At 42.3% G+C, this 26,122-nt stretch overlaps 2 protein-coding genes across 2 annotated transcripts in view; both read right to left on the reverse strand.

Annotated features, from left to right (window-relative positions):
- The window catches only part of GRIN3A (glutamate ionotropic receptor NMDA type subunit 3A), a 183,594-nt gene that overhangs the window by 16,637 nt on the left and 140,835 nt on the right, over positions 1 to 26,122 (reverse strand). The window contains exon 6 of the mRNA XM_081573222.1: positions 23,594 to 23,745. Coding sequence (XP_081429348.1) covers positions 23,594 to 23,745 — 152 coding nt within the window. The remainder of the gene's footprint in view (positions 1 to 23,593; positions 23,746 to 26,122) is intronic.
- PPP3R2 (protein phosphatase 3 regulatory subunit B, beta) lies at positions 3,603 to 4,183 on the reverse strand. The gene is given in 2 exon segments (XM_081573591.1): positions 3,603 to 3,994; positions 3,997 to 4,183. Coding segments are annotated over 2 exon segments (510 nt in total). The 3' UTR covers positions 3,603 to 3,671.

Below are 26,122 nucleotides of genomic sequence, written 5' to 3' on the forward strand. Positions count from 1 at the left end.
AAGAGCCTCTTGATGAAAGTGAAAGGGGAGAGTCAAAAAGTTGGCTTAAAGCTCAACGTTCAGAAAACTAAGATCATGGCATCTGGTCCCATCACTTCATGGCAGATAGATGGGGAAACAGTGGAAACAGTGTCAGACTTTATTTTTTGGGGCTCCAAAATCACTGCTGATGGTGATTGCAGCCATGAAACTAAAAGACGCTTACTCCTTGGAAGGAAGATTATGGCCAACCTAGATAGCATATTTGAAAGCAGAGACATTACTTTGCCAACAAAGGTCCGTCTAGTCAAGGCTATGGTTTTTCCAGTGGTCATGTATGGATGTGAGAGTTGGACAGTGAAGAAAGCTGAGCACCAAAGAATTGATGCTTTTGAACTGTGTTGTTGGAGAAGACTCTTGAGAGTCCCTTGGACTGCACGGAGATCCAATCAATCCATCCTAAAGGAAATCAATGCTGGGTGTTCATTGGAAGGTCTGATGTTGAAGCTGAAACTCCAATACTTTGGCCACCTCATGCGAAGAGTTGACTCATTGGAAAAGACCCTGATGCTGGGGAGGATTGGGGGCAGGAGGAAAAGGGGACGACAGAGGATGAGATGGTTGGATGGCATCACCGACTCGATGGACATGGGTTTGGTAGACTCCGGGAGTTGGAGATGGACAGGGAGGCCTGGCGTGCTGCGATTCATGGGGTCGCAAAGAGTTGGACACGACTGAGTGACTGAACTGAACTGAAGACATTAGTGGGGAAAACCCAAGCAGACATTTTGGCCAACCCAATACATTAGGTAGACTGACTGAGCAATTAGCTTGTGAATTTCAGCCACTTCAGAAGCTGAAATGTTTTTCCCTCTTCTTGTTAAATTTGAACGTGTAATCCAACATGTTTCAAACCCTAGGTCCTAATTTTAAACTGTATTTTAGTGTGCACATTGCAGAACATACAAAAAATGTCTTTCAGAAGTCCTCTTGGCTGACATTACACAAGCTCACTTTTCTCATGAAAGATTTCTTCCACAAAGTCAAATAGGTTGGGCTAGAATGAGTCCCTCTCTCTCTTTGAAATTCTCAGTCAATAAATCTGTTGCTGGAGACTTCCATGGTGGTCCAGTGGTTAAGAATCTGCTTTGCCATGTAAGCGATACAGGTTTGATCCCTGGTCAGGGAACTAAGATCGCACATACCACCGGGCAACTAAGCTGTCGCACCCCAACTAAGACCTGATACAGTCAACTAAATAAATAAAAATTAAAGAAGAAGATGATGCAGCCTGTAGGGTGGAGAGGACCTTGACATGGTTTCCTTTTTGGATTAGGAATACACAAATGTCCTGCTAATCTGAGAGTAGGTGTGGCTCAATACCAAGTAGGGGTTCTAAAGAAACCCTGAGGCCTCCTTTTCCCTCATATTCTGATTGAGTAAAAGAGGACGAAAGGACATGGAGAGTGAATGTGCTGTGCACTAGCACTTAACATGTTTCATCTTTTGGAATTCTCAGAATCACCTGGGGATGGAGCCTCATTTTAACCAGGAGAAATGACAGAGAGACGTTAAGCAAGTGCTCGGGCTCACACAGCTAATAACAAGTGACTGTGATAAAAACCCAGTTGTAACTGAATCCAGACTCAGGTGTGTCTGAGTCTTTGCACTATGTCACCCTGAAATGGGGGTAAGACTCGTATAACTACAGGATTGGGAACATTTACTGATTATTAATACATTTATTTTCAGGACTGCACAGGACATTAAGGGGCAGGCACATCTATTCTTTGTGGCTCATAAGTAATTTATAAAATAAAAAGTATGGCATAGTGCCTTGGTGGATGGGTGCTCTGACAGTAATGAATTTGGGGGTTTATTTGTCCTACTTTTAGGGGGAGCAAGACTAGCTACTAGCCTTTTCAAAATATAAGGATAATAAATCTAGAAACGGATCTTCCTTGTCCTGGAAAAAAAATCACCTGGGGTTTGTACCTTGGCTAAGTACACGTAGGGAGAGTATGTCTCATTGTCCTGCGAACTGACGGTAGGAAATGGGACACAGAGAGCTGGTAAAATCTAGGGTATAAGGAACAGTGTACTTACTGATACACTGGCTCTCCAAAACAAGCAGAACAAAACCAACTACAACCTTTTGCTCTTTTCCATGAGTTCTTACTACTCCCACCATGGCTGATCTGAAGCTATTGATATGACGTCACTGAACATGGAATTGGGGAGGGAAGTGCACACTTTCGCTCTCACCCAGCAAGAACAGCTCCAGCACACCCCTTGGCTGCAAGTTTATTAGGGTGTGAGGGACTCTGGGCTGACTGTTACATTAGAGACAAAGTTTCCCCCAATAAGAGAGCTCTCAACTTCCCTGCCAGGTCCAGGTCATCCTTGAAAAAAAAAAAGTTTTGTTAATGTAGACAGCATCCACTCCTGCTGCAGAGGTGTACCTGTTCATCTCTGCATCTTTTGAATGCCAGGAGCAATACCACTTCCACACTCTGGGGAGAGTCCACTGCAGCTGGAATCATCACCACGTCTGCCTGTGGGAAGAAGGACTCTGAGTGTGGCCCATTCTCTCCAGATGGGTACTGGAGGTGAGAGAGCTTCCCAGGAAGGGCTTCCCCGGTGGCTCAGCAGTCAAGAATCTGTCTGCAATGCAAGAGACCCCGGAGATGTGGGTTCAATCCCTGACTCAGGAAGATCCCCTGGAGGAGGACATGGCAACCCACTCCAGTATTCTTGCCTGGAGAATCCCATGGATGGAGGGTCCTGGTGGGCTACAGTCTATAGGGTGTCAAAGAGACGGACATGACTGAAGCAACTGAGCATGCATGCATGCGTGAGCTTCCCAGGCAGTTCTCTGTCCTGTTTGTGTGGAAGCCCCATTAACTGAACTTAATACTGGAGTGGGCAGTCAAGCCTGAAAAGCCGCCTCCACTGAGACTGATAGACTGGGGATTTTGTCTCAGCCTTTCTTACAAGGCCTCTGAGTTTCTGCCCGAACAGAAACTGTAAAGGAGCTGTAGCAATGAGACAGGAGAAACCCAGCTGGATTCCTAACCCATAGAACTTGCTCCGGGATTTCTGGATGTACCGTGGGGAGTGGTCTGTGGCTTTCAAAAGGGAAAGATGGGGTTTTGTTGCCCAGAGAGAGGTGGTTAAAAGATGCTCAGCCAAGAGAAATAGATTCATCCCTCTTGCTACAATAAGTAATTAATTATCTGTTAAAAGATCTGTTACTTGAACACCACAAGTAAATGAAAATAGTTCACCTAGCACCTTTTGGGAATTTTTCCCCATATATAAAACCGTGAGAAGTAAAGGAAAAGATGTATATTTTCTTATTTTTGAACTTTAAAAGTTCTCTTCACTCTTTGTAGTTTGGTTTCTGAATCAAAACAAAGAAAAAAAAATACATTCATAAAAGCTGTTTCCTTTTCTTTGCACTCCATGCTCCTTCATCATGTTCTCCCCAACTCAGGGCATTATCCTGAATCACTGAGAGCAGAAGAGTTAGTAACACTGAGGTAGGTGGTCAAGAGGCTGGAAGATCGTGCTTCAGTAAGAGAGACACTTTCCAGTAGATCAGAGATGGCAGTTACTGGGCCTCATGGGCAAATCTTTAAAAAGACAGAGGAGAAAGAAAAAGTAGCTGTTCAGTGGCGACCTTATAAAACTCACACAATTGTCACCAAATGCCTGTGGACCTCCAGGCTTCTGACCACAGCACCGAATTCCTGGAAGGAGATTTTCCCGTCGTCATCCGTGTCCAGGAGGATGATGGTTTTGTCCACCAGCTGCTGTAACTGCCAGTCTTTCAGGTTGTCCCCCACCATCATCTTCAGCACCTGGAAAGGCTCCCCGTTGGAAATGTAGCCGTCTTTGTCCATGTCGTAGATGCTGAAAGCAAACCTCAGCTTCTGCTCCTCATCTCCCCGGACGCTGAACTGGGAGGTCCCCAGGATGAATTCCGGCAAGTCCACGTGTCCGTCGCCGTCGCGTCGAAGACGTCCATCACCCGCTGCACCAGCGGGTTCTCCTGCAGCTCTGGCATGGACGTGGACTCTTTGACGCTCAGAGCGCCGGAACTGTCCAAGTCCAGCTTCTTAAACCACTTGCCCAGCCTTTTAATTTCGTCTTCGTCAAAGTGCGAGCATATCTCCGCCGGGTAACTGGCCTCATTTCCCATTCTGGAGCCAGTCTGTTGCTCATAGGGTCGAGGGAGGGAGCAGGGACGGTGGGCGCACACGAGGCTAAAGAGAGACAGTTGTGCCCGCAGCTGGAGGGCCAGGTGGGGCAGGCTCGCGGGGACATCTCTTCCCCCGCCCCCCCTTCCCCTTCCCTCCCCCTCCCCTGCCTCCGGCAACCAAACGAGAAAATAGGAGGTGCTGGGAGCCAGGTGGAGGAGTGGGTGAGGGGAGAGCCGGGGAGAAGTAGAGGTGGGAGGAGGAAGCTTGCAGGGGGTAAGATAGGAAGATAGTAGGAGAGAGGGAAGCTGGGGGAGAAATCCCCTTTCTGAATCCTTCTCTCAGCACCTTAACCCTTATCTCTCTTGCTATTTTTAAATCTTCTCACGTCCTCACTTTTCCTTCTTCTCTTGCAAAGTGAACTCCAAGGGGGTGGGGCTGCCTCTGTGTTAATCACTTCAATATCCCCAGCACAGTGCCTGAAATGCCTTACGTGTTAAACATATGTTGAGTGACTGCCTGAGCTGCAAGCAGGGGCTCCTGATGCTTATTTGCAGACCTCCCTAAGGACGAAATGAGATAATACATCAAAGCGTTGGTGTCATATATACATCAACAGTTGATCCTTGAACAACATGGGTTTCAACCGTGTGGGTACACTAATATGCAGATATTTTTTGATAGTAAATACTACAGTACTGCAGGGTTGGAGTTGGTTGAATCCTCTGATGCAGAATCATGGATACTGAGAAAGGATACCCAAGGCTGACTATAAAATTGAGGATTTTTCCATTGAGCAGATGGTTGGCATCCCTAAACCCCCTGGCACTGTCCTAGGGTCAAGTGTTTTTTTACAATTCTCTGGGAGGGAAAGCCAGGATTGACATCCTTCTGATGCGCTGGCCACTGACCTTTTTTAGAACATTGGGTTCAGGGTCTTTGTAAGAGACTGTCTAGATATCGCACAAAATTTCTCATATGGATCATCTACAGGCAGTAACATATTCCTGAGGAATATACACAATGCTGAATTCAGGGCACTTTTTGAGAAGATACAGGTCCCAAGACCTTGGGTTCCAAGACCTCTGTCAGCTTATTATTTCAAATACATCATCTCAAACCCACTCCTTATTTTTGTTGGGCTCTTGCCTGATGACTGTCCTGCAGACCACTTTGGGGAATGGCTGTAATATGCCCTGAGAACCTTTTGCTGTGTTTTGAGAGTATAAGTGGCCCTGAGGCTGTCTCACTCTCTGCCACCTTGCTTCAGCTGGATTTGTTCCTATTTTGTTGATGATGAATCTCACTGCCATTCCCCAGATTCCTTCTTCCTTTAGGAACACATCAGTTCCTCCAAGCGCATACAAAGTATTAATACATTTGGTTCAAGAAGATTCATTTTAAAGGGACTTGGGGGACTCCTGGGACACTAAATCAAACTGGAGGAGGCAAACACTCCCTCATTTTAAAAAAGGTTGGCACCTTTTCTGTGCTTTAGTTCAGCCAAAACATCAGCCTGAAAGTAATCATGCTGAAACAGGCACAGCAAAGCCATGGAATACTTTACCATTAGGTCTACGCAGTTTAAAAGAAAAGGAGGGACTTCTCTGGTAGTCCAGTGGCTAAGACTCCGCGCTCCCAAAGCAGGGGGCCAAGGCTGGATCCCAACCTGGCGTGCTGCAGTCAATGAGTGGAAACAGTCAGAAACGACTTAGTGACTGAACAGTAACAACCCTGCCCAGGAGCGTTCATCTAGCACTCAGTCTGGGTCCTCCCTCCAGTGCCCAGGCCTGGCTGAAGAGGCAGGTCTCAGCTGACGGTGCCCACAGGGCCAGGTCCCCAGACCCTGCCCAGCTGTCCTCACTGAGGGAGCTAGATCCTACATGTTTCAGCTAAAGATCCTGCATGATGCAAGAAAGATCGAAGATCCTGCCTGCCACAACTAAGACCCAGTGCAGCCAAATAATAATAATAATAATAATAGTTATAAAAAAGAAAAGTAAAGGTTTAGAGGCTAAAATATTTGATGACTGAATTATTATCTGGACTGAATTAACTAGATCTGAAAGAAGAATGCTCGAGTGGAAAGAATTTAGAGTAGTGTGTTAGGAGTGGGGCAGGCACACAGCCAGGTGTTAGTGTTAGATCATGACCTTCAGTGTGAGACCTTTAACCAGAGACCATTAGCACCTCAGCGGTGGTGGCGAGAGATCCAGCCTGGCCAACAGTCAGTTGGACTGAGGTCCTTGTGGCTGCGAGTGTGGTGAGAGGCGGATTGTGGCCTTCTCCCAAGGGCACTCCAGGCCTTCTGGTCTCAGGCCAGCAGGTGAGCTGGGGGCCCGGGGACAGGCTGAGCGCTATGTCCTACAGAGCTCTCGCTATGGCTGCCCACTGGGTGGGTGCAGGCCTTGAAGTGGTGGTGAACCTCTGCCCCATCCTCTGGGACCTAATGGTGGCAGCAGTCATCCTGGGTCACAGTGCTTGGGATCCGTCCTCGTTTGGGGAGTCTGAAGAGCCTGAGGTCTGGCTGGGTCCTGGGCGCCTGGCTCCCTCAGTGATGACAGCTGGCAGGATCTGGGGACCTGGCCCTGAGGGCACCACCAGTTGAGACCTGCCTCTTCAGCGGGGCCTGGGCGCTGGAGGGAGGACCCACACTGCGTGGATCGAATGCTCCTGGGCAGGGTTGTTGTTGTTGTTCAGTCACTAAATTGTGTTTCACTCTTTGTGACCCCATGGACTGCAGCACGCCGGGCTGGGCAGGGTACTGGCCTGAAAATGAACTTAGGCAGGGCTGGACCCTGAAGGATGAAAGTCAAGCCTTGGGACCTTGAACAAGTAAAATGAGGGGTAACAATGTTGCTTTGCCTGCAGCATTTAAGTGTTCAAAGCCACAAGCAGGCAAGGAGACAGAATTAAATGCCTTCCCTTCCCTTTCTTGTCAGAACAGAGAGTAACATGTGCTTTGGTGGAAGTTTACAGGAACATCCTGACCTGAAGAACAAAGGATCTGACCACAAGAAGTTTGCAACAACTAAACACGTCCCTCCTTCACTTTTCCTATGAGAGGGCTTTGCTGAAAACTTTCAGGGAGTTTGGGGGTTTTTAAGGCATGAGTCACCTGTCTCCTTGCATGGCCTTGCAGTTAACCTTTCTCTGCTCCAAACTCGGACCTTTTGGTATTGTTTGGCCTCACTCTGCATGGGGCACACAGACTTGTGTTTGGTAAAATAGGACAATTGAATCTTAACTGTCCACTTGATAGCTATAAGTAGCTTGGAGGAATTGCTTAATGTCAGTTTTCCCCATCGTAAAATGAGGCTAATAATGTATTTCATACAGTTGTATGAAGATTAAAGCTGTTACTAGCTAATAAGATAAACAATCATTATTATCGTTATTATTACTAATTTTGTTATTGCTTACCCTGCTGGTGGAGATGAAGGCTTAAAGAAAGAATACTTGGAAGCCTGAGCACTTAAGTGTATGTATGTTTATTTGATGAACACTCCTTGTATACCGTGCACACTATGCCACTTGCTACTCTCAGTACTTTGCCAGCATTAACTTCAGCTCCTCCAGGGCAGTGTTCTTTGGTGGCTGATGGAAGACTCGCCATTGCAGGCAAGCAGTGATGAACCTCACTCGTACTCCTACGGAGTCCTCACGACTTTCTCCTGAGTAATGTTCTGAAGGTCATTCTTTAGGAAGGAGTCATTAGTGTGGAAACTCTTAAGTAAGTGTCTTCCTCTATATGGTGTGTTATTAGGAGGTAGTGAGGTGCAGTGGTGAGAGAATAGGAATTAAATAGACCAGATTCCAGTCCCTGCTCTGCCCCATTAGCTGTGAGCTATTAGAGGAGCTGTTACTGTCCTCGCCTCTGTGTCCTCATCTGTAAAGTGGTGATAATCATCATCTGCTTTATTTATTCTCTTGTGGCTCGGATGGTAAAGAATCTGCTCGCAATGCAGGAGACCTGGGTTCGATCCCTGGGTTGGGAAGATCCCCTGGAGAAAGGAAAGGCTACCCACTTCAGTATTCGGGCCTGGAGAATTCCATGGACTGTATAGTTTATGGAATCACAAAGAGTTGGACATGACTGAGCAACTTTCACTTTCACATTCACTTATCTATTCTAAGAGTGAGAAGAGGGACTGCATATAGAAATGTTATATAGAATGAGAAATATTGTCCCAAGAGTTAACTAATTTAATGGTCAAACAGACAATACCAGGGAGATGGTACCACTTCCTTGAAATAATTCAGTGAGCAGTTGGAACTGCTTTACTGCCTTGTAGAGGAGGTAAGGTGATGCTGGATCTGAAATGTTAGTCAATGTAAAGTTGAGTTTCCCTTTGTTCCACATTTCATAAACTTTGTAGTTCAGCATTATTATGGGACTTAGTGTCATTGTTTCAATATTCTCCAGCCATTATTCTTAGTCATTTCCATGAAAAATGTTATTTGTCACTCTCTTTATCACTATGAAGGGATGTGGATTGCTGAACATTCACTACAGGAAGCACGTTAAAAGGATTGACTGGTTGTTCTGGAAAAAATTAGGATTCTGACACCATTTCCATTTTCAATAAGCCATTTTCTTTTCCTCAAGAGTTTTTTTTTTTTTTTTTAAAAAAAAGAGGACTGTGAAGGGTTATGTGCAAATATAGCTGACCCTGGAAAATAGAAACAGAGGTAATGAGAATTGAGAATCAGGTAAAACTTCATCTTCCAAGTTAGGAGAACAGGCTTCTGAGTAATTCACATAGTTATTCTGTAAGCTTTACAGGTGGAAGCCCTCACATTTCTGTGATTTCACTGGTCAACATCTTTAACATCTATTTGTGTTGAGGTGGCCACCATGTAGAATGTGGGACAATATAGCTCTGAGTTTAAAATCTTTCACGAAGGACTTCCATGGTGGTCAAGTGGTTAAGACTTTGTCTTCCAATGCAGGGGGTGTGGGTTCAATCCCTGGTTGGGGAACTAAGATTCCTCATGACCAAAACACAAAACAAAAGCAGATTATAGACAACAAAAATAATGTTGTAACAAATTCAATAAAGACTTTAAAAATGGTCCCCGTTAAAAAAAAAAAAAAACTTTAAAAAAATTTTAAAACTTCATGAGCATCGGAGTTCTCACCTGTGACGTAGAAATAATATAGTGGTATCACAGTGTTATTATAGGTCTAAGTGGGATAACATCTACTTTTTTTTAAAGCACCCAAAATAGCACATCAGCACACGTTAGGGACTCAAAAGGACCCTGAGCCCCTAATTTTGTACCCTGTCTCCTTACTCTTCCCTTTCCTGCTCCTTTATTTGCTTTCTCCAAGTAGAATTTTGACTCTGGATTTATCAATTTTATCATTCTTTGATGTGACAAACCTTGTTTGAAGTTTAAATCCATTTAACAAATCTTGCAGCAACACAGATGGACCTGGAGGGTGTGTTATGCTAAGTGAAATGAGTCAGAGAAAGACAAATACTGTATGTTTTCACTTATATGTGGAATCTCAAAATAAGACCAATGAATGAATGTTATAATAGAGAAACCAATTCACTGACACAGAGAATAAACAAGCGGTTCCGACTGAGAAGAGTGGTGGGGGGAGGCGCAAGAGAGGGGGAGAGAGATTAAGAAGTGTGAAGTGCTGGGTATAAAATGAATAAGATATAAGGATGCACTGTACAGCACAGGGAAAATATGACCCATAGTTTATAGTATCTTTATATGGAATATAAACTATAAAAATAGTGAATCCTTATGTTGTAAACCTGAAACTAATATCATAAGTCAACTCTGTGCTTGCTTAGTCGTTCGCTTGTGTCTGATTCTTTGTGATGCCATGGACTGCAGCCCACCAGGCTACTCTGTCCACGGGGATTATCCGGGCAAAAACACTGGCGTGGGTTGCCATGCCCTCTTCCGGGGGATCTTCCCAACCCGGGATCAAATCCAGGTCTCCCACATTGAAGGCAGATTCTTTACCATCTGAGCCACCAGGGAAGCCCAAGAATACTGGAGTGGGTAGCCTATCCCTTCTTCAGGAGATCTTCCCGACCCAGGAATCGAACTGGGTCTCCTACATTGCAGGTGGATTCTTTACCAGCTGAGCTACCAACTCTACTTCAAAAATAAAAAAATCCATTTAACACATATATGTTGAGCACCTACTATGTGCCAGGAGATGGAGTTTTCTGTGAACAAGAAACAATCCCCTGAGAAATCTACTCTTTAGTAAGTGTTTTGGGTTTAAGGATGTAGCACTATTTGCTCAGTCTTTTATGTTCATCGTGTATAGTCAAAAGGATCAAGAGTACTTCTGTAATTATGGGAAGGTGTTTAAAATGAGCTTTGGAATATATGGCTTTTTAATCATAATTTTGCTATTTAACAACTGTGTGATCTTGGGTGCAGTTACTTGTCCGAACCACTGTTTGCTCATCTGTAAAACAAGAATACAATTGCTAATTTATAGCATCATTTTCAGGATTAAATGAGATAGAATGCATAAAGTATTAGATTCTGTGCCTAGCATATAGTAGATAGAAATATGGTAGATATTATAATTATTGCCTACTGGATACTAGCTTAGAAAATTCTAATTCTAATAGACTATTTGCATATATACACATGCAGATACACTCAGCTACTCCTTTGTTTTCTACACAAATATTTATTGAGCTTCTGTAATATGAAAGGCAAACAGTAGTGACCTAAGGCAAATACTTTCCCACTTGTCTCTGTCCTTATGGAGATTACTATTCATAGGAAAGATGCCTATTAACCAAATTATCATGCCCATAAATGTACAGGTGAACCCATGGTGAGCATCACAGATGAGAGGTCACAGAATAGGAATTTGATCTAGTCAGAAAGATGAACAAAACCCCTGTTGTAGAAGTGATGATTGAGCTGAAATCTCAGGGAGAAATTAACTGGATATTTGAGCAGGGATATGTGTTCCAGGAAGAAAGACCTCTGGGTGCAGACTGGGGCAGAGGAGCACATCAGGTAAGACAAACTTAAAGGCCACTGTGGCCAGGACAGGGAGGTCAAGGGAGAGCATGATATTAGATGAAGTGAACAGATGGTCTGACCATGCCCTAGATGTTGAAGAAAGGGCAACATTTATTCAATCATTCCTTTACAGGGCATCATTTATCCAGTTATATTTTGACATATACAACATTGGGGGCATGTAGAGATGGTCCCTACTCAGGAAATTTACTAATTACTGAGTGAATTGAAGCATTAAAGACTGTGATTACTTACAGCACAAGATGGAAAAAGAAAGATATCATCTGAGAGGTAAGGGCAAAGAGCTGTAAGAATTCAGAGAACTGAGAAATTGTTGAGACCTTCCTAGAATTCTTGCTGGAAATGAATGAAGATTCCCTCACCCGCCCCAAGAAGTATTGTTCGATTCTGATGAAGACAAGGGGGACAAAACCCATGATCACAGAAGTGGGAAAGGGAGCAGCTACAGATACCAGTGACTAGTTTAATGTGGCTGAAATACTTGAGCCAAATAATGGAAGGTGAGCTGGAAGGCACCAGATCAAGAGGAGTTTTGAATGTTTGGCTGAAGACATTTGGTTTTCATATGACAGGGAAGGCCAGATGAGTGACCTAATCAGAATCATAGTCTGAAAAGATCAACCTGGCATTGTGAAGGGTGAGCTGAACAGGGGGAGAGCCTGACACTTGGGAGAGCAGCCTGCAAACAATGACAATGCCTGTTTGTCTGGAGTATGAGAGCTGAGCAAGGATGAAAGAGGCACAGGAGGAGAAAGGTGAAGTGGATTCCTCTGCTGGGCTGCCAGGCAAGGGCCACAAACTGGGTGGTGCTTTCAACAGAAATTTATTGTCTCCCAGTTCTAAAAACTAGACATTTGAAATCAAGATGTCAGCAGGGCCACATTCCCTCAAACCTGTAGAGAGATCCTTCCTTGCTTATTCCTAGCTTCTGACAATTTGCTGGCCAACTCTGGTGTTGTCTGGCCTCAAGCCACCGTAAATCCACCCTCAGGCTTCACGGGCACGTGTTTTCCCCTTGTCTCAGTCTCTGCAGGCTAGCTGTCTCCGTACAGGGATGACAGTCGTGTTGGATTAGGGACCCTCTCTACTACAGTATGACTGTTTAATCTCCTCTTCAATGACCGTATTTCCAAACCAGGCCCTCTTCTGAGGGATCAGGGGGAGGACTTCAACCTATCTTTGCTAGGGGGTGGGGGGCATAATGTAACTCATAAAACTAGGCTTGAAGTCTTATTGGATAGAGAGACAGAGGGAGCACGCAAAGATGAAACTCCAAATGTGACTGCACTGGCTTCCCTGGCTGACCTGCCCTGTGCTTGGATGTTGCAGGAAGCTACCTTTACTGTGTGATGAGATGGGGACCCTGTGAGGGCTCCAGGGCTCCTTGCCCCACACCCCGGACAGTGCTGGCTTCTCATCCAACTCCCACAGCTATGGGAGGAAGTGTTTTCAGAGGAAACGTCGGGGCAAGTTTTCACATTACTAGACTTGGTTAATACTGTCTGACAAATAAAAAGCATGGGTTTCTGATATTTTGTAACACTTCACACTATAACCACTAGATGGCAATCTTCGCACATTTTCATGTTTTTTTCTTTTTTGCCCCCAGAAGCAGGAAATTTCAGAACCTGGAGGTAACTATTTAGCACTTGGAATAATTAGGGATGAGTCCCGTTTCATGTGATTCCCCCACAGATTTAAGTGTATGGAAATCTAAAAAAGTGGAAGGAAGACTGTCTCTCACAATAGTCCTAATCAGCTTCAGCACTGTTCATACCTTTTAGTCGCATAGTAAATAACATTTATAAATATTCATGGACTCATTGAATTCAACCGGGGGAAAACAAGGACTATTAACAGTAGGCGGTCATATAACTGATGCCCAAGCATCTCTGGTATATCGAAGAGGAGACTCTTATTCCGTGTTATCTTGTTACTTGCTCATTAGCAAGGGTCGGGTGGGGGGTGGGAACGTGCTGGAATGTTATCACTGTATCAGAATTCAAGCTTTTGTCATTTATATTAGCCAGAGAGCCATAGAGAAGCAGCTCTAGCTTTGTGATGATAAGGAGTGGGGAGAAACAAGACTAGAGAATTGTAGATCTCCAGCCTACGCACCCAGCTTCCCGACTTGGAATGCTGTTTAAAGAAAATAGTTATTGTTGTTTCTTTAAAGTTCTGTTTTAGGTTCAGGCTAATGGTTTGTGTAAGCCATCTTCACGTTTTCTCATTGAAGCCTAGAAGCTGAGTTGGACAAAAGGAATAACATAAAATTGTAGGTGCTGGTTAATCAGACACACTGTAAAACAGAAAATTCCAGAGTCTTATATTTCTCAAGTTCTCCCCCCCCAAGTTTTCAGTTCTATAACATGTAAGTATTATATAAAAGAACATTTATGTTGGAATTATAAGATACTTCTGCTTATTTTGGAGATGGGTCCAAAAAATAAACTTGTACTTATTATTTATCAAGTATTTTTTCTTCTGTATGCATAGTCTGTACTCAGGCAAGGAGGAGGAAACATTGTTTCTTTAGGTTTTCAGAAAGTGCTACCTGGATAGGTTCCATCTGACCTTATGCTTGGCTTAAATATTAAGCTTAATTACTTAGGCTATTTCAAGGGAAGCACTCAGCTGTCAAGGTGGTTCTTGACTTACACAGGTTTTCAATTTAAAGCAATCTACAGTCATTAACTCTCCCTGCCTCACCATAACTTTCCTCAGGTTGAAAAGCAGACAGTGACATTTTAAATTGAAAAAGGAAGGAGCAAGGATGAGAGAGGTGCAGGAGGCTGTTGAGAAGTGACCTAGTTGTTAACAGCAAAAGAGACTGAGTTAAAACTCACCCCTCCCCCACTCGCATACCATTCCCTTTGGGTCTTTAAAGATAAACTGCAAAGAAAATTGACAGGCACCGAACCTCCTTGATGTGACTTGTGTGATCTTTTTGGCTTTCAACATATAGATGACTAACCCGTTCCTCATCCCCACAAAAAATTAAGAGGGAAGATTGGGTCTGCTATGAGAAAGCTCCATTTTCTCAGTGAACAAATATTACTAGGTTTCACACTAGATGCTCGTTTTAGTGGTCAGGGATGGAGAGCCCACACTGGAGGCCAGTCAGTTCATTGTCCTCCTCAGGGTCCCAGGAGCCAGATCTTCATCTAGTTAGGTCGGGATCCCTCTAAAGGTGCCTACATGAGAACCACAGCATTCTCAAAGCAGGACATGCTGCATGGCTCAGTCTTAAGGGCAATAAACAGGCTTCAGAGGAATTAAGTGATTTGCTGAAAGTCACTCAGTTGGTTCATGGGAGAGTCAGGACAAATATGATAACTATTCAATCCATTCAATACGTACCACATGTCAGACAATTTTATGTACATTATCTCTGTTCCTTATACCAAGCCGAATCATCAAATTTTCTTCTCTCCAGTTAGCAGAGAAGGAAACTCAGAGAGGTTAAGTAATTTGTGTTCATGATGTCTTGATGTACATTTTACATGGGGATATTTTGACACTGAGGTTGTTTTTATATTTGCACCTCTACAGTGCTCTTAAAGATAAACCATTTACACTTCAGCTTAAAATATCACCTAATAATGAGCTTCACAAACATCACTCCACCCCTGCTCATCCTTACTGGATGAGGTTCAGGGGGTTGCCAAGGATGGGTAAGATCAAGAATGAATTAAAGGCTGGGTTGGGGTTAAGGGCCAGGAATGGGGTGAGGTCGAGGATTGAGTACATTCAGGAATGGGGTAAGGGTCAAATTGAAGGTGAGGTCATGGATGGAATCGGGCAAAGTTTCCTAATGTGCACTTTCTTTAATATTAATTTTAAAAAAACCACTGAAAAGTGTAATGGTTTACTTTTAGACTGTCTCAAAATTTCCTTTTCCTTTTCCCTACTTTAATTGAGGTTTCTGGATTTTTGAAGTACAGCTCCCTTCACTGCAATGTTCCACCTCTTGCTATGTTATTTGTTTCCCTAAACATCCAACAACAACACAAGGAAACCCATGGATTCAGAGGCAGAAACCTTGTAAAAACCCAGCAAGCTATGGATTCAATTGAGGCTCACAGAGATTCAGTAACTTCCCCAAGGATGTGAAATTGTCTCCTCAGAGCAATGATAGAGCGAGGGTGGTCTGCCTCCCAAGACCAAGGTCATTCCAGTCCTGGTTGTCCTACCTCCTCCTCTGTAATCTGTGCAAGGAACAATCTCCCTCCCTGCAGGGTAGATCTTGATCTGAAGGTGCAGAAGCTGAACATTCTATGTAGTCAGGCTGCAGGCGCTTTCTTTTAGCTGGCCACTTCCCTACCTTTACTTGCCATGAGGGGCTGTTCTAGACAGTTTTTATCTCCCAGACCCACTCTCCACCTCTCCGCATCCTAATTTGTGCCATGGGGAGGCTTATGGACAACAATATCTGGTTTCCTTGGCTTAAGGCAGTGGTAGAAGAGGCTGGGGTGTGGGGAGTGGTGAGGAGACTAAGGTCAGGTATTTACTTCCAGGCCCTCTCTCAGCCAGGTCACTGTGGCATGTCTATGCCCCTAACCAAAGGCTTCAGCTCCTATTTTAATACCCTTTCCTGAATGTGAAAGTCAAAGGAAAAATATACACATCTGAATGCAGAATTCCAAAGAATAAAAAGGCGAGATAAGAAAGCCTTCCTAAGTGAACAATGCAAAAATTTAGTTGAAAACAATAGAATGGGAAAGACTAAAGATCTCTTCAAGAAAATCAGAGATACCAGGGGAACATTTCATGCAAAGATGGGCACAATAAAGGACAGAAATGGTATGGACCTAACAGAAGCCGAACATATTAAGAAGAGGTGGCAAGAATACATAGAAGAACTATACAAAAAAGAACTTAGTGACCTGGATAGACATGATGGTGTGATCACTCACCTACAGCCAGACATCTTGGAAGTCTGGAATGTGAAGTCAAGTAGACCTTAGGAAGCATCACTACAAACAAAGCTAGCAGAGGTGATGGAATTCTAACTGAACTTTCAAATCCTAAAAGATGATGCTGTGAAAGTGCTGCACTCAATATGCCAGCAAATTTGGAAAACTCAGCAGTGGCCACAGGACTGGAAAAGATCAGTTTTCATTCCAATCTCAAAGAAAGGCAATGCCAAAGAACGTTCAAACTACTGCACAATTGCACTCATTTCATGTGCTAACAAGGTCATGCTCAAAATCCTTCAAACTAGGCTTCAACAGTACGTGATCCAAGAACTTCCAGATGTACAAGCTAGACTTAGAAAAGGCAGAGGAACTAAAGATCAAATTGCCAACATTTGTTGGATTATCGAAAAAGCAAGAGAATTCCAGAAAAACATCTACTTCTGCTTAATTGACTATGCTAAAGACTTTGACTGTGCAGATCACAACAAACTGTGGAAAATTCTTAAAGAGATGGGAATACCAGACCATCTTACCTGCCTTCTGAGAAACCTGTATGCAGGTCAAAAAGCAGCAGTTAGAACCAGACATGGAACAACAGACTGGTTCCAAATTGGGAAAGGAGTATGTCAAGGCTATATACTTTCACCCTGCTTACTTACCTTATATGCTGAGTACATCATGTGAAGTGCTGGGCTGGATGAATCACAAGCTGGAATCAAGATCGTCAGAAGAAATATCAATAACCTCAGCTATGCAGATGACACCACCCTTATGGCAGAAATCAAAGAGTAAGTAAAGATCCTCTTGATGAAGGTGAAAGAGGAGAGTTAAAAAGTTGGCTTAAAACTCAACACTCAAAAAATGAAGATCATGGCATCCAGTCCCATCACTTCATGGCAAATAGATAGGGAAACAATGGAAACAGTGATAGACTTTTTTTTCTTGAACTCCAAAATCACTGTGGATGGTGGCTATAGGCATGGAATTAAAAGATGCTTACTCTTTGGAAGAAAAGCTATGACAAACCTAGACATCATATTAAAAGCAGAGATATTACTTTTCTGACAAAGGTCCATATAGTCAAAGCTATGGTTTGTCCAGTAGCCATGTATGGATGTAAAGAAGATTGAGCACTGAAGAACTTGTGCTTTTGAACTGTGCTGTTGGAGAAGACTCTTGAGAGTCCCTTGGACTGCAAGGAGATCAAGCCAGTCAATCCTAAAGGAAATCAGTCTTGAATATTCATTGGAAGGACTGATGCTGAAGCACAAATACTTTGGCCACCTGATGCAAAGAATTGACTGATTGGAAAAGACCCTGTTGCTGGGAAAGAATTGGCTGATTGGAAAAGACCCTATTGCTGGGAGGAGAAGGGGACGGCAGAGGATGAGATAGTTGGATGGCATCACCAACTCAATGGACACGAATTTGAGCAAACTCCTGGAGATTGTGAAGGACAGGCAAACCTGGTGTGCTACGGTCCATGGGGTTGCAAAGAGTCAGGCATAACTGGGTGACTGAACAACAAAGGCAGTAGTGGAAGATCCCAGGTCAGGAGGAGACTAAGGTCAGGTATTTACTTCCTTGCCCTCTCTCAACCAGGTCACTGTGGCATGTTTACATCCCTAACCAAAGGCTCCAGCTCCTATTTGAATGCCTTTTCCTGTGCCTCTGTGGGTTCTAGGAGTGGCTCTCTCCACGTTTCCCTTTGAGCTAAGGTGTGCTTCCTTAGCTTAGGTAATGTCTCCTACACTTTACCTGCCCTGAGATATTGCAGTATTTCTGTTGTTTCCTTAGATCACACCTCTGTAAATAATTTCTTGAAAATTCTCCTCAGGCTGTTTGAGTGTGCTATCCATTCTCTGACCAAACTGTTTCCTCTTCCTTCTTAACTATTCCTAGTTGGTTAAAAGGCATATTATTCAACCCAATATTTAAAGGAGACTTGTAAAAAGAGGTATCATCATAAATCTTAATAATTCCTTGAAAAGTTTTGGGGGTTTGCCAAGTTGTGACCTGCTGCCTTCCTTTTTCTCGTTTGTAAATAACAGATTTCATAAAACCTGAAACTCTCAAATTCAGTCAGTGACTCAAAAAAATTACATTTTTTTTTTGGGCTGAGTCAGAGTGAAATGAAGGAAATTTAAAGTCTGTCATAGTTTTTTCCTGTGAAACTGATCGACAGTGAGTCTACTGTGGGAAGAGGCACAGCTGTGCTGGGAGGATCATGAAGAAACATTTGAGGTTAATTTAAAATTCCTCTCTGAAAATTGCTGGAGTCTGGTCTGCAGAATTGTACCTGCAGTTTTCTAGGTGACTCTGGGGAGTAGATAAAGCCCTAGAATTGAAAAAAAAAGAGTTTATTCTCCAGGGAGATTGCAGCTAGACAGCTCTAGGGTTGCCAAGAGATGAGGGGTGAATAGATCAAGGTTCTCACAGGCGATCAAGTATTAATGTCCAACTGTGAGAAATAGGTGGAAAAAAGCATGCTAGGTGACCATATATTGCTATTATTCATTTACCAAATGAGGATTTTTTTCAGAGTGAAATTGTTTAATGACTTTGTGGTAACAGACATGGACTAGGACTGTACCTGGAAAATGGGAGGTCAGAGGAATGTCTTTCTCAAGGGCACCTGTTGGGAGAGGTACCCTCCAGAACATACCTGCTTCTGTTGTGCTGTGCTCTGCACCCCTCCCCCAAGGGGAGTGAAGGAGGAGAGATGTGTTCATTAAACCAGGAGTCCCTAGCCTCCGGGATTTAGTGCCTGACGATCTGAGATGGAGCTGATGTGATAATAATAGGAATAAAGTGCACAATAAATGTAATGCTCTTGAATCATCCCCAAACCATCCCCCTACCTGGGTCCATGGAAAAATTGTCTCCAATGAAACAGGTCCCTGGTGCCAAAAAGGTTGGGAACCACTGCATTAAACTACTACTTTATTAACTCCTTACAAAAAGTTACTGAAGAGATGAAGAAGCTGAGGCTGAGGTGGGTTAGTGATTTTTCCAAGGCAGGCAGATGGTACAGGCAGGCTTCAAATATGGTTTGTCTGATTTCAAATCCAGTCCTACTTTCTTCACACTAATAGCCCAGAGTGTATGATGTTTGAGGCAAAAAGGATGGCAAGGAAAGTGCTAACAAGCATGCCTCCTTCTTCTGACCTTTTCTGAGAGAAAGTTAACCCCTTTGCCCCCCTCAAAACAGCAAGTGGAGACCCAAGGATTGAATGAAAGAAAATACAGCAGGCAGAGGGCCTTCACGGAGGAGATCAAGCTCAGCCAATGAGCTGAATATGGATTTCATTGAATTACATTGTACCGTTAGGTTCTGTGAGGGTGACATCCTGAAATTCTGTCCTAGGTTCTTCAAGACAAACATGCCAGTCAGTGCCCAAGGATATGCTCTGCTGTTTGCACACAGGTGAGCATCCCTGCAAAGCAGCTTGTTACTGAACAGACCACAACAGGCCTTACTTCAGACCACCATCATGAGAAAGAAGTGCTCCCCGTGTGTCCTTAACATTCCCTGAGCCTGGAGGTGGCCCCCTTAACTCTACACCCACATGGATGTTATCAGAATCTTCCTTTATTTCTGTCTCCGAAGTTCCAATTAAGCGTACACTTCTCTTCCATTCTCCTCATTCCTACTCCTCACCCCCTTCACATTCAGCTGACCTGGAAAGCCAGCCCAGGGTTGTCTTAATAACCATAACTTGATCTTGACATCAGCCTCTTATCCAGTTGCTTCCAGCTCACTACATCCAGAGTTCCCCAAATGCCTCTCCCCTGAATTTGCTCCATTAAAAAATCATGGTTGAAAAATGATGTGGTATATTTTGCATGCATCATCTGAACAGTTCATGGCTTTTCTGACTTTTTGTTTTTCAAAACTCGTCTTCTTTTTTGTCTGCACTTAATTTGGTTTTGTTTGAAATTTCTGATAAATCCATATAGCTCTGGAAAGTTATGATGAAATTTCATCATCCTTAAGGATGTAAGTTACTTTGTGGTTATCATTTTCACCACAGTCCTATGAAGTAGACATTTTCACTCCAATTTGTAAAAGCTGAGGCTAGGAATGGACAAGTAACATGTTTAATATCACTTAGATGGTAGCATTCAAACCTAGAACTGTCTCCAAAGCCCATTCTTTCAACCATTATGCTTTATGGTAAATATATTAAGCATTCTCATCTCAGGATGACATAAAGAAAGACCATTATCACTATATCAAAGCTGAGAGGGTGCTTGCAGATGATTATATCCAAATACCTCATTGTACTGATGACTATGAGCAGGTAGGATGGGAGAAGGTGTAAAACAGGTGGTTGGTTGTCTACTTAGCATCCATTCTCCTGAATCATTCTTTCTAAGGGAAACCTGCTTTCATTTAAGTCTTCTCTATGGGACCATGTACTGCCAGGGAAGCTGCCCCCTTATTAGTCCTAGGGGATGAGTCATGGCTGGCTAATCTATCATGGTAATCTCATTCTCCTCACCATTGATTGGCTTAAACATGGACAGATGACACAGTTTTTGGCCAATGAATATAAGGAAATTTACTGGAGAGTTTCTGGGAAGGTTTCCCCACTTGTAGAAAGAGCTGTAGGAAGATATCTAAAGATATCTATGAACCCCAGGAAATTCTCCTGATGGAAGGAGAGGAAGAATTAATATTTCTATTTACTATGCCAGGTTTTTTAACTAGGTCTTTCCATAAATGTTTGCTTATCCTCAGAACAAAATGACAAGTTATGTTTTATTATATCCATTCATGAATGAAGAAACTCAGACCTAGGAATAGTTAAGTCACTCAGTTATTAATTGGTAGAGCCAGTATGCAAGTCCTGAAGTGTATGGCTTCAAATGTATTACATTTTGTGTTAGATATTTCACACTGGAATGAGATTTAGGTTAGTGCTTATGAGTCTATGTATGTTTCCCGCTATGTGTGCAGCTGGAGTTAGGTTCTGAGTCTGAAGAGCCCTGTATCCTGAGAGGCTTGTCCTGGGAGCCAGATGGTCCATCCAGCTGATGTCTTGGTCTCATGGTCCTCTGAAATGGCACAACCTAGAGATGTGCTTATGATCAGAGAGGTGCAAACCATTCCATATTGCTGGCTTTGGGGACATGACGGGGAGACTCCCTTCATCTTATCTAGTGTCTTGCTGTCAGCTTTGATCACTTGGAGATTTTGGCTTGAAATAACTGTGGTCACAAGAAGTGGTAGGAAATGCCAAATGATTGCTGCTTTGCACAATTTAAGTGATTAGCTTGTTTATTTTCTTGGTTGAATTAATTCAGCTGACCAAGCCAAGTTTCATTTCTTTTAGCTTTTTCTAAAATGAAAATATCTCCAAATCAATATAAAAATTCTTGCCTTACAGGATGCAGTGAGAACCAATGAGTTAATGTCCCAAATACAGTTTTTGTCACATGGTAAGAAACAGAGCATGCTAGTTTTCTAATTCCTTAGTTTCTTGCTTCCTTCCTTTAAATCATTACTCAATGACTGTCTTCTCAATAAGCTATGAGATTATAAAGAGAGATAGACGGGGGCAGCAGAGGATCAGATAGATAGCATCACCGACTCAATGGACATGAATTTGAGCAAACTCCGGGAGATAATAAAGGACAGAGAAGCCTAGTGTGCTGCAGTCTGTGGGGTCACAAAGAGTCAGACACAACTTAGCGGCTGAACAACAACGATTTGGATTGCATCAGGGATTGTGGGAAGGCTCTGAAGAAGGGGGATTTCAGCTGAGAGTTTATAATGAGAAGGCACTAGCTGGGTTAATGTTGGGAGGGTAGGGGGAGGAAGAGTAATTAGGAAGAAGGATGCAACAGCATGTGCTAAGGCCTTAAGGCAGGAAAGCCACTGATGTATCTCCATCTGAAATGACCATCTTGGTGGGGCTGTAATGAACCAGGACAAAAGTGGCATGAATGAGGCTGAGGAAATAGGTAGGGTCAAGTCCCTCAGGGCATTGCAGGGCACGTTCGGCATTTCAGATTGTTCCTTAATTAACATGGAAGCCACTGCAGGCTTAAGTAGGAACGGGATCTGCCTTGTGGAAAACAAATTGGAGAAAGGCAGGCGTGAAAACAGAGCAACTAGTGAGGAGACTTGCAGTGGTCCAAGTGAGGAATGATGGCTTGGACTAGAGTGATGACAGTGGAGATGGCAATAAATGGGCATATTTGAGACATATTTTATCGAAGTAAAAGATACGGCTTGTTGATGGATGCAGAAGGTAAGATGTGGTAGGCATTAAGGATCCCTGCCAGTTTTGGGAATGAGAAACTTGATGGACAGAGATGCCATTACCTAAGATGTGAAGCACAGGAAGAAAAGCGGATTTAGGACAGAAGATCAGGGTTCTGTTTTGACAAGTTAAATGTGAGATGTGTATAAGATATTCAAGTGGAGGTGTCAAACAAGAAGGTAGATACATGGTTCCAGAGCTCAGAAGAAGAGTCGTTGTTGAAATACAAATTCGACAGTTGTTGGTGAAGAGAGGCTCTTGGGAGTCATTATTATCAGCTTTAGATTTTTTTTTAAGTGTCAGGCTGACCTTGTACTGTTTTATTTTCCTTCTCTTTCAAATACTGGAGTCTGACTCTTATTATACCTTTTAGTCTCCTATCTTAATTATCCAATCTCTGGCTCACGTTGCAGTTTTTCTTTCTAATTATATCATCAAGGCAGAGTGTTATGATAGAAAGATGTATTTTCTGGTTATTTGTGTGCCTTGGGCAAATCACTTAGGATCTCTGGATATTAGCTTCCTATACATAAAAGAAGTGAGTTGATTGTTTTCAGTTAAACAATATCTAGGATTATCTAAGAATTACCTGGTTATGTCTGTTTCTCTAAGCAAGATCCATCACTGGACCCCTGGGAAATTAGATCTTGAGGATATTTTGCAATCCACATCATGACCAACAATTAACAGTTAAACCAAACACTGTTAATGTCAGTCTCAGATACTATTATTGTAACGCAGAATAGCATTTATTCTGCATTTGTGGATATAATATGTAGGGAAAAGATACAAATTCAGATATTTCCTCATCAAAGTAGCATCACAATTAAATCCAAGACAAACTTGTTTTACTAATAATTCCTATTGGATAGTCATCCTTCAAGTGAAATTAGGAGTAATCTAAATATCATGGTCCCTGGAGAAGGAAATGACAGCCCACCTAGTATTCTTGCCTGGGAAATCCCATGGACACAGGAGCCTAGTGGGCTACGGTCCATGGAGTAGCAAAGAGTTGTACACGGCTTAGCGACTAAACAGCAGCTGCAAATATCATGGTGAATCCTAGGAGATGTAATAACCTAGATTATTGGCCACTGACACATATGACAGCATTTCCTAATATTCTTCAAGGTAAAGCTATACAAAGCATCAACATTATCAGCAGTTTTCCCCTTACCTCAGTGACAGCAAAACTTCTCTTGCCACAGGGAACCACCTTATACCACTTGTCATGTAGCACATCCATAAACCCGTGTGACTTGTATTGACTGATTAGCTCGGATATATTGGAAGTAAAAGGAGAGTTGGGAGGGAGACCAATGCCGTACCCTAGAAGAAAATACAATCTCAGATGAGTGTTTCACTTAAGAGTTTCCTGAGATTTTGCCACCACTCCTGATATTGCTGTCAGACCTAGTAACAAGGACATAGTAAGCTTTCACCATCTTTCCCTCAAAGGACTCAGAAATGTCCTAGGTATGATTGCCTTGGATCTGCTACTTCTCTGAGTAAAAGAGATGAGTCCAGAAAGGAGAGAAATGATTAGTGTACTGTGTAGTAAGGGCACATTGTATTCCAAGGCTTTCTGCCCTTCCCTTCAACGTATTTTTCAGAAGCCATCTTTCAGGTCTTTACTAGGGCTAGGATTCCCTATCTACTTCTCCCAGAAACCCTCATCTGGACCTGAAAAACACACAATTAGTTAAATTACAATCCCTGATCTATGAAATACTCTCATCATTGGTCATGCATAACCCTCTTTTACTTTTGTTTTATTTTTAATAATAGAATGAGGCCTTGTGAATGTACAGTGTAAGTACTAAAACATCAACAAAAACTTGTCAGAAAAAAAGGAGTCTGGTAAAACCAAGTGTCGAAGCAAATGTAGATCAGTAAGATCACTTATTCATTGCTCGTGGGAATGCAAATTGATGTATCCACTTTGGAAAACTGTTTGCTATTACTTTGTATAGTTGAAGATTTATATGCTCTAAGACAAACAACTTTAAGTACATTCCTAAAGAACTCCAACTAGACCAGGAGATATGTTTAAGAATGTTCTTAGTGGCATTTTTTATAACAGCAAAAATTGGAAACAACCTAAATGTTAACGAGAGAATGGGTAAATAAATGTGGAATATTTACACAATGGAAGGTTGTATAGTGTGAAACATATGAATGATGTGGAATACTATGGATGACTCTTAGCAACACTAAGTTAGAAAACCAGTCTCAGAAGATTGCAGCATGAATCCATTGTGTAAATGCAAAAACATTAAAAACAAACCAGTGTATTTTTAGGAATTCATATATATGTGATAGAAGTGATATTTAGAAAAAATCAAGAAAATGATAAACCAAGTATCTGGGACAACAGTTATTCAAGGCAAGAGATGCGGGGGAAAGGATGAAGGAGGAGCTTGAAGAAGATGTAATTTGTTGTAAGAGTTTTAATTAAGTAGCTTTGACTCGGTACCTTCACTTGGTCTGGGGCTCTACTTGGTTTCCAAAGTGTTACTTCACTGTTAATCTCTTTGACAAGCCATGTGGAAGAGCTAATTGCCTACATTTTGTCTTTAACTTTGATTGTATAGTCGAAAAAAGATGTATTGCTGTCAAGATGATTGAGGAAGACAAACTGAAAATATAGCTAGCTCTTTTTTTCACATGTAAAGACAAAAGGCTGTCAAGAATACAGAGATGTACAGCAGAAACTAACACATTGTAAAGCAGTGATATTCCAATAAAAATTAACGAAATAATTTAAAAATGAAGGCAAAGAAACCAAGAAACAAAAAACATATACACATAACTTTATATAAATAGATAGTCAGCAAGGACCTACTGTTTAGCATAGGGAACTCTACTCAATACTCTGTAATAACCTATATGGGAAAAGAATCTAAAAAATAATAGATATATTTATCCATATAACTAAATCACTTTGCTGTATACTTGAAATTAATACAACATTGTAAATCAGCTATAATGTAAAGTAAAATTTTTTAAATGTTATAAACATCCAAAGATACTTCCTGGAAACAAATGCTTGCTATCATGATTCCATCTTACAATTTATTTCCAAAGACATTAGTTTTTGTTCTTTCTAAAAATTATAGATATACAAGCCCTTTTAAAAAAATTTATTTATTTTTCATTGAAGGATAATTGCTTTACAGAATTTTATTGTTTTCTGTCAAAACTCAACACGAATCAGCCATAGGTATACCTATATCCTCTCCTTCTGAAACTCTCTCCCATCTCCCTCCCCATCCCACCCCTCTACGCTGATACAGAGCCCCTGTTTGAGTTTCCTGAGCCATACAACAAATTCCTGTTGGCTATCTATTTTACATATGGTAATGTAAGTTTCCATGTTACTCTTTCCATACATCTCACCCTCTCTTCCCCTCTCCCCATGTCCATAAGTCCATTCTTTATGTCTGTTTCTCCATTGTTGCCCTGTAAATAAATTCTTCAGTACCATTTTTCTAGATTCTGTATATATGTGTTAGAATACAATGTTTATCTTTCTCTTTCTGACTTACTTCACTCTCTATAATAGGTTCTAGGTTCATCCACCTCATCAGAACTGACTCAAACGGATTCTATTTTTATGGCTGAGTAATATTGCATCGTGTATATGTACCACAACTTCTTTATCCATTCATCTGTCCATGGACATCTACGTTGAGGGAAGGGCCGT

Source organism: Giraffa tippelskirchi, chromosome 1 (genome assembly GCF_054371585.1).
Source record: "Giraffa tippelskirchi isolate mGirTip1 chromosome 1, T2T-mGirTip1v1.2.pri, whole genome shotgun sequence".
Taxonomy (NCBI): Eukaryota; Metazoa; Chordata; class Mammalia; order Artiodactyla; family Giraffidae; genus Giraffa; species Giraffa tippelskirchi.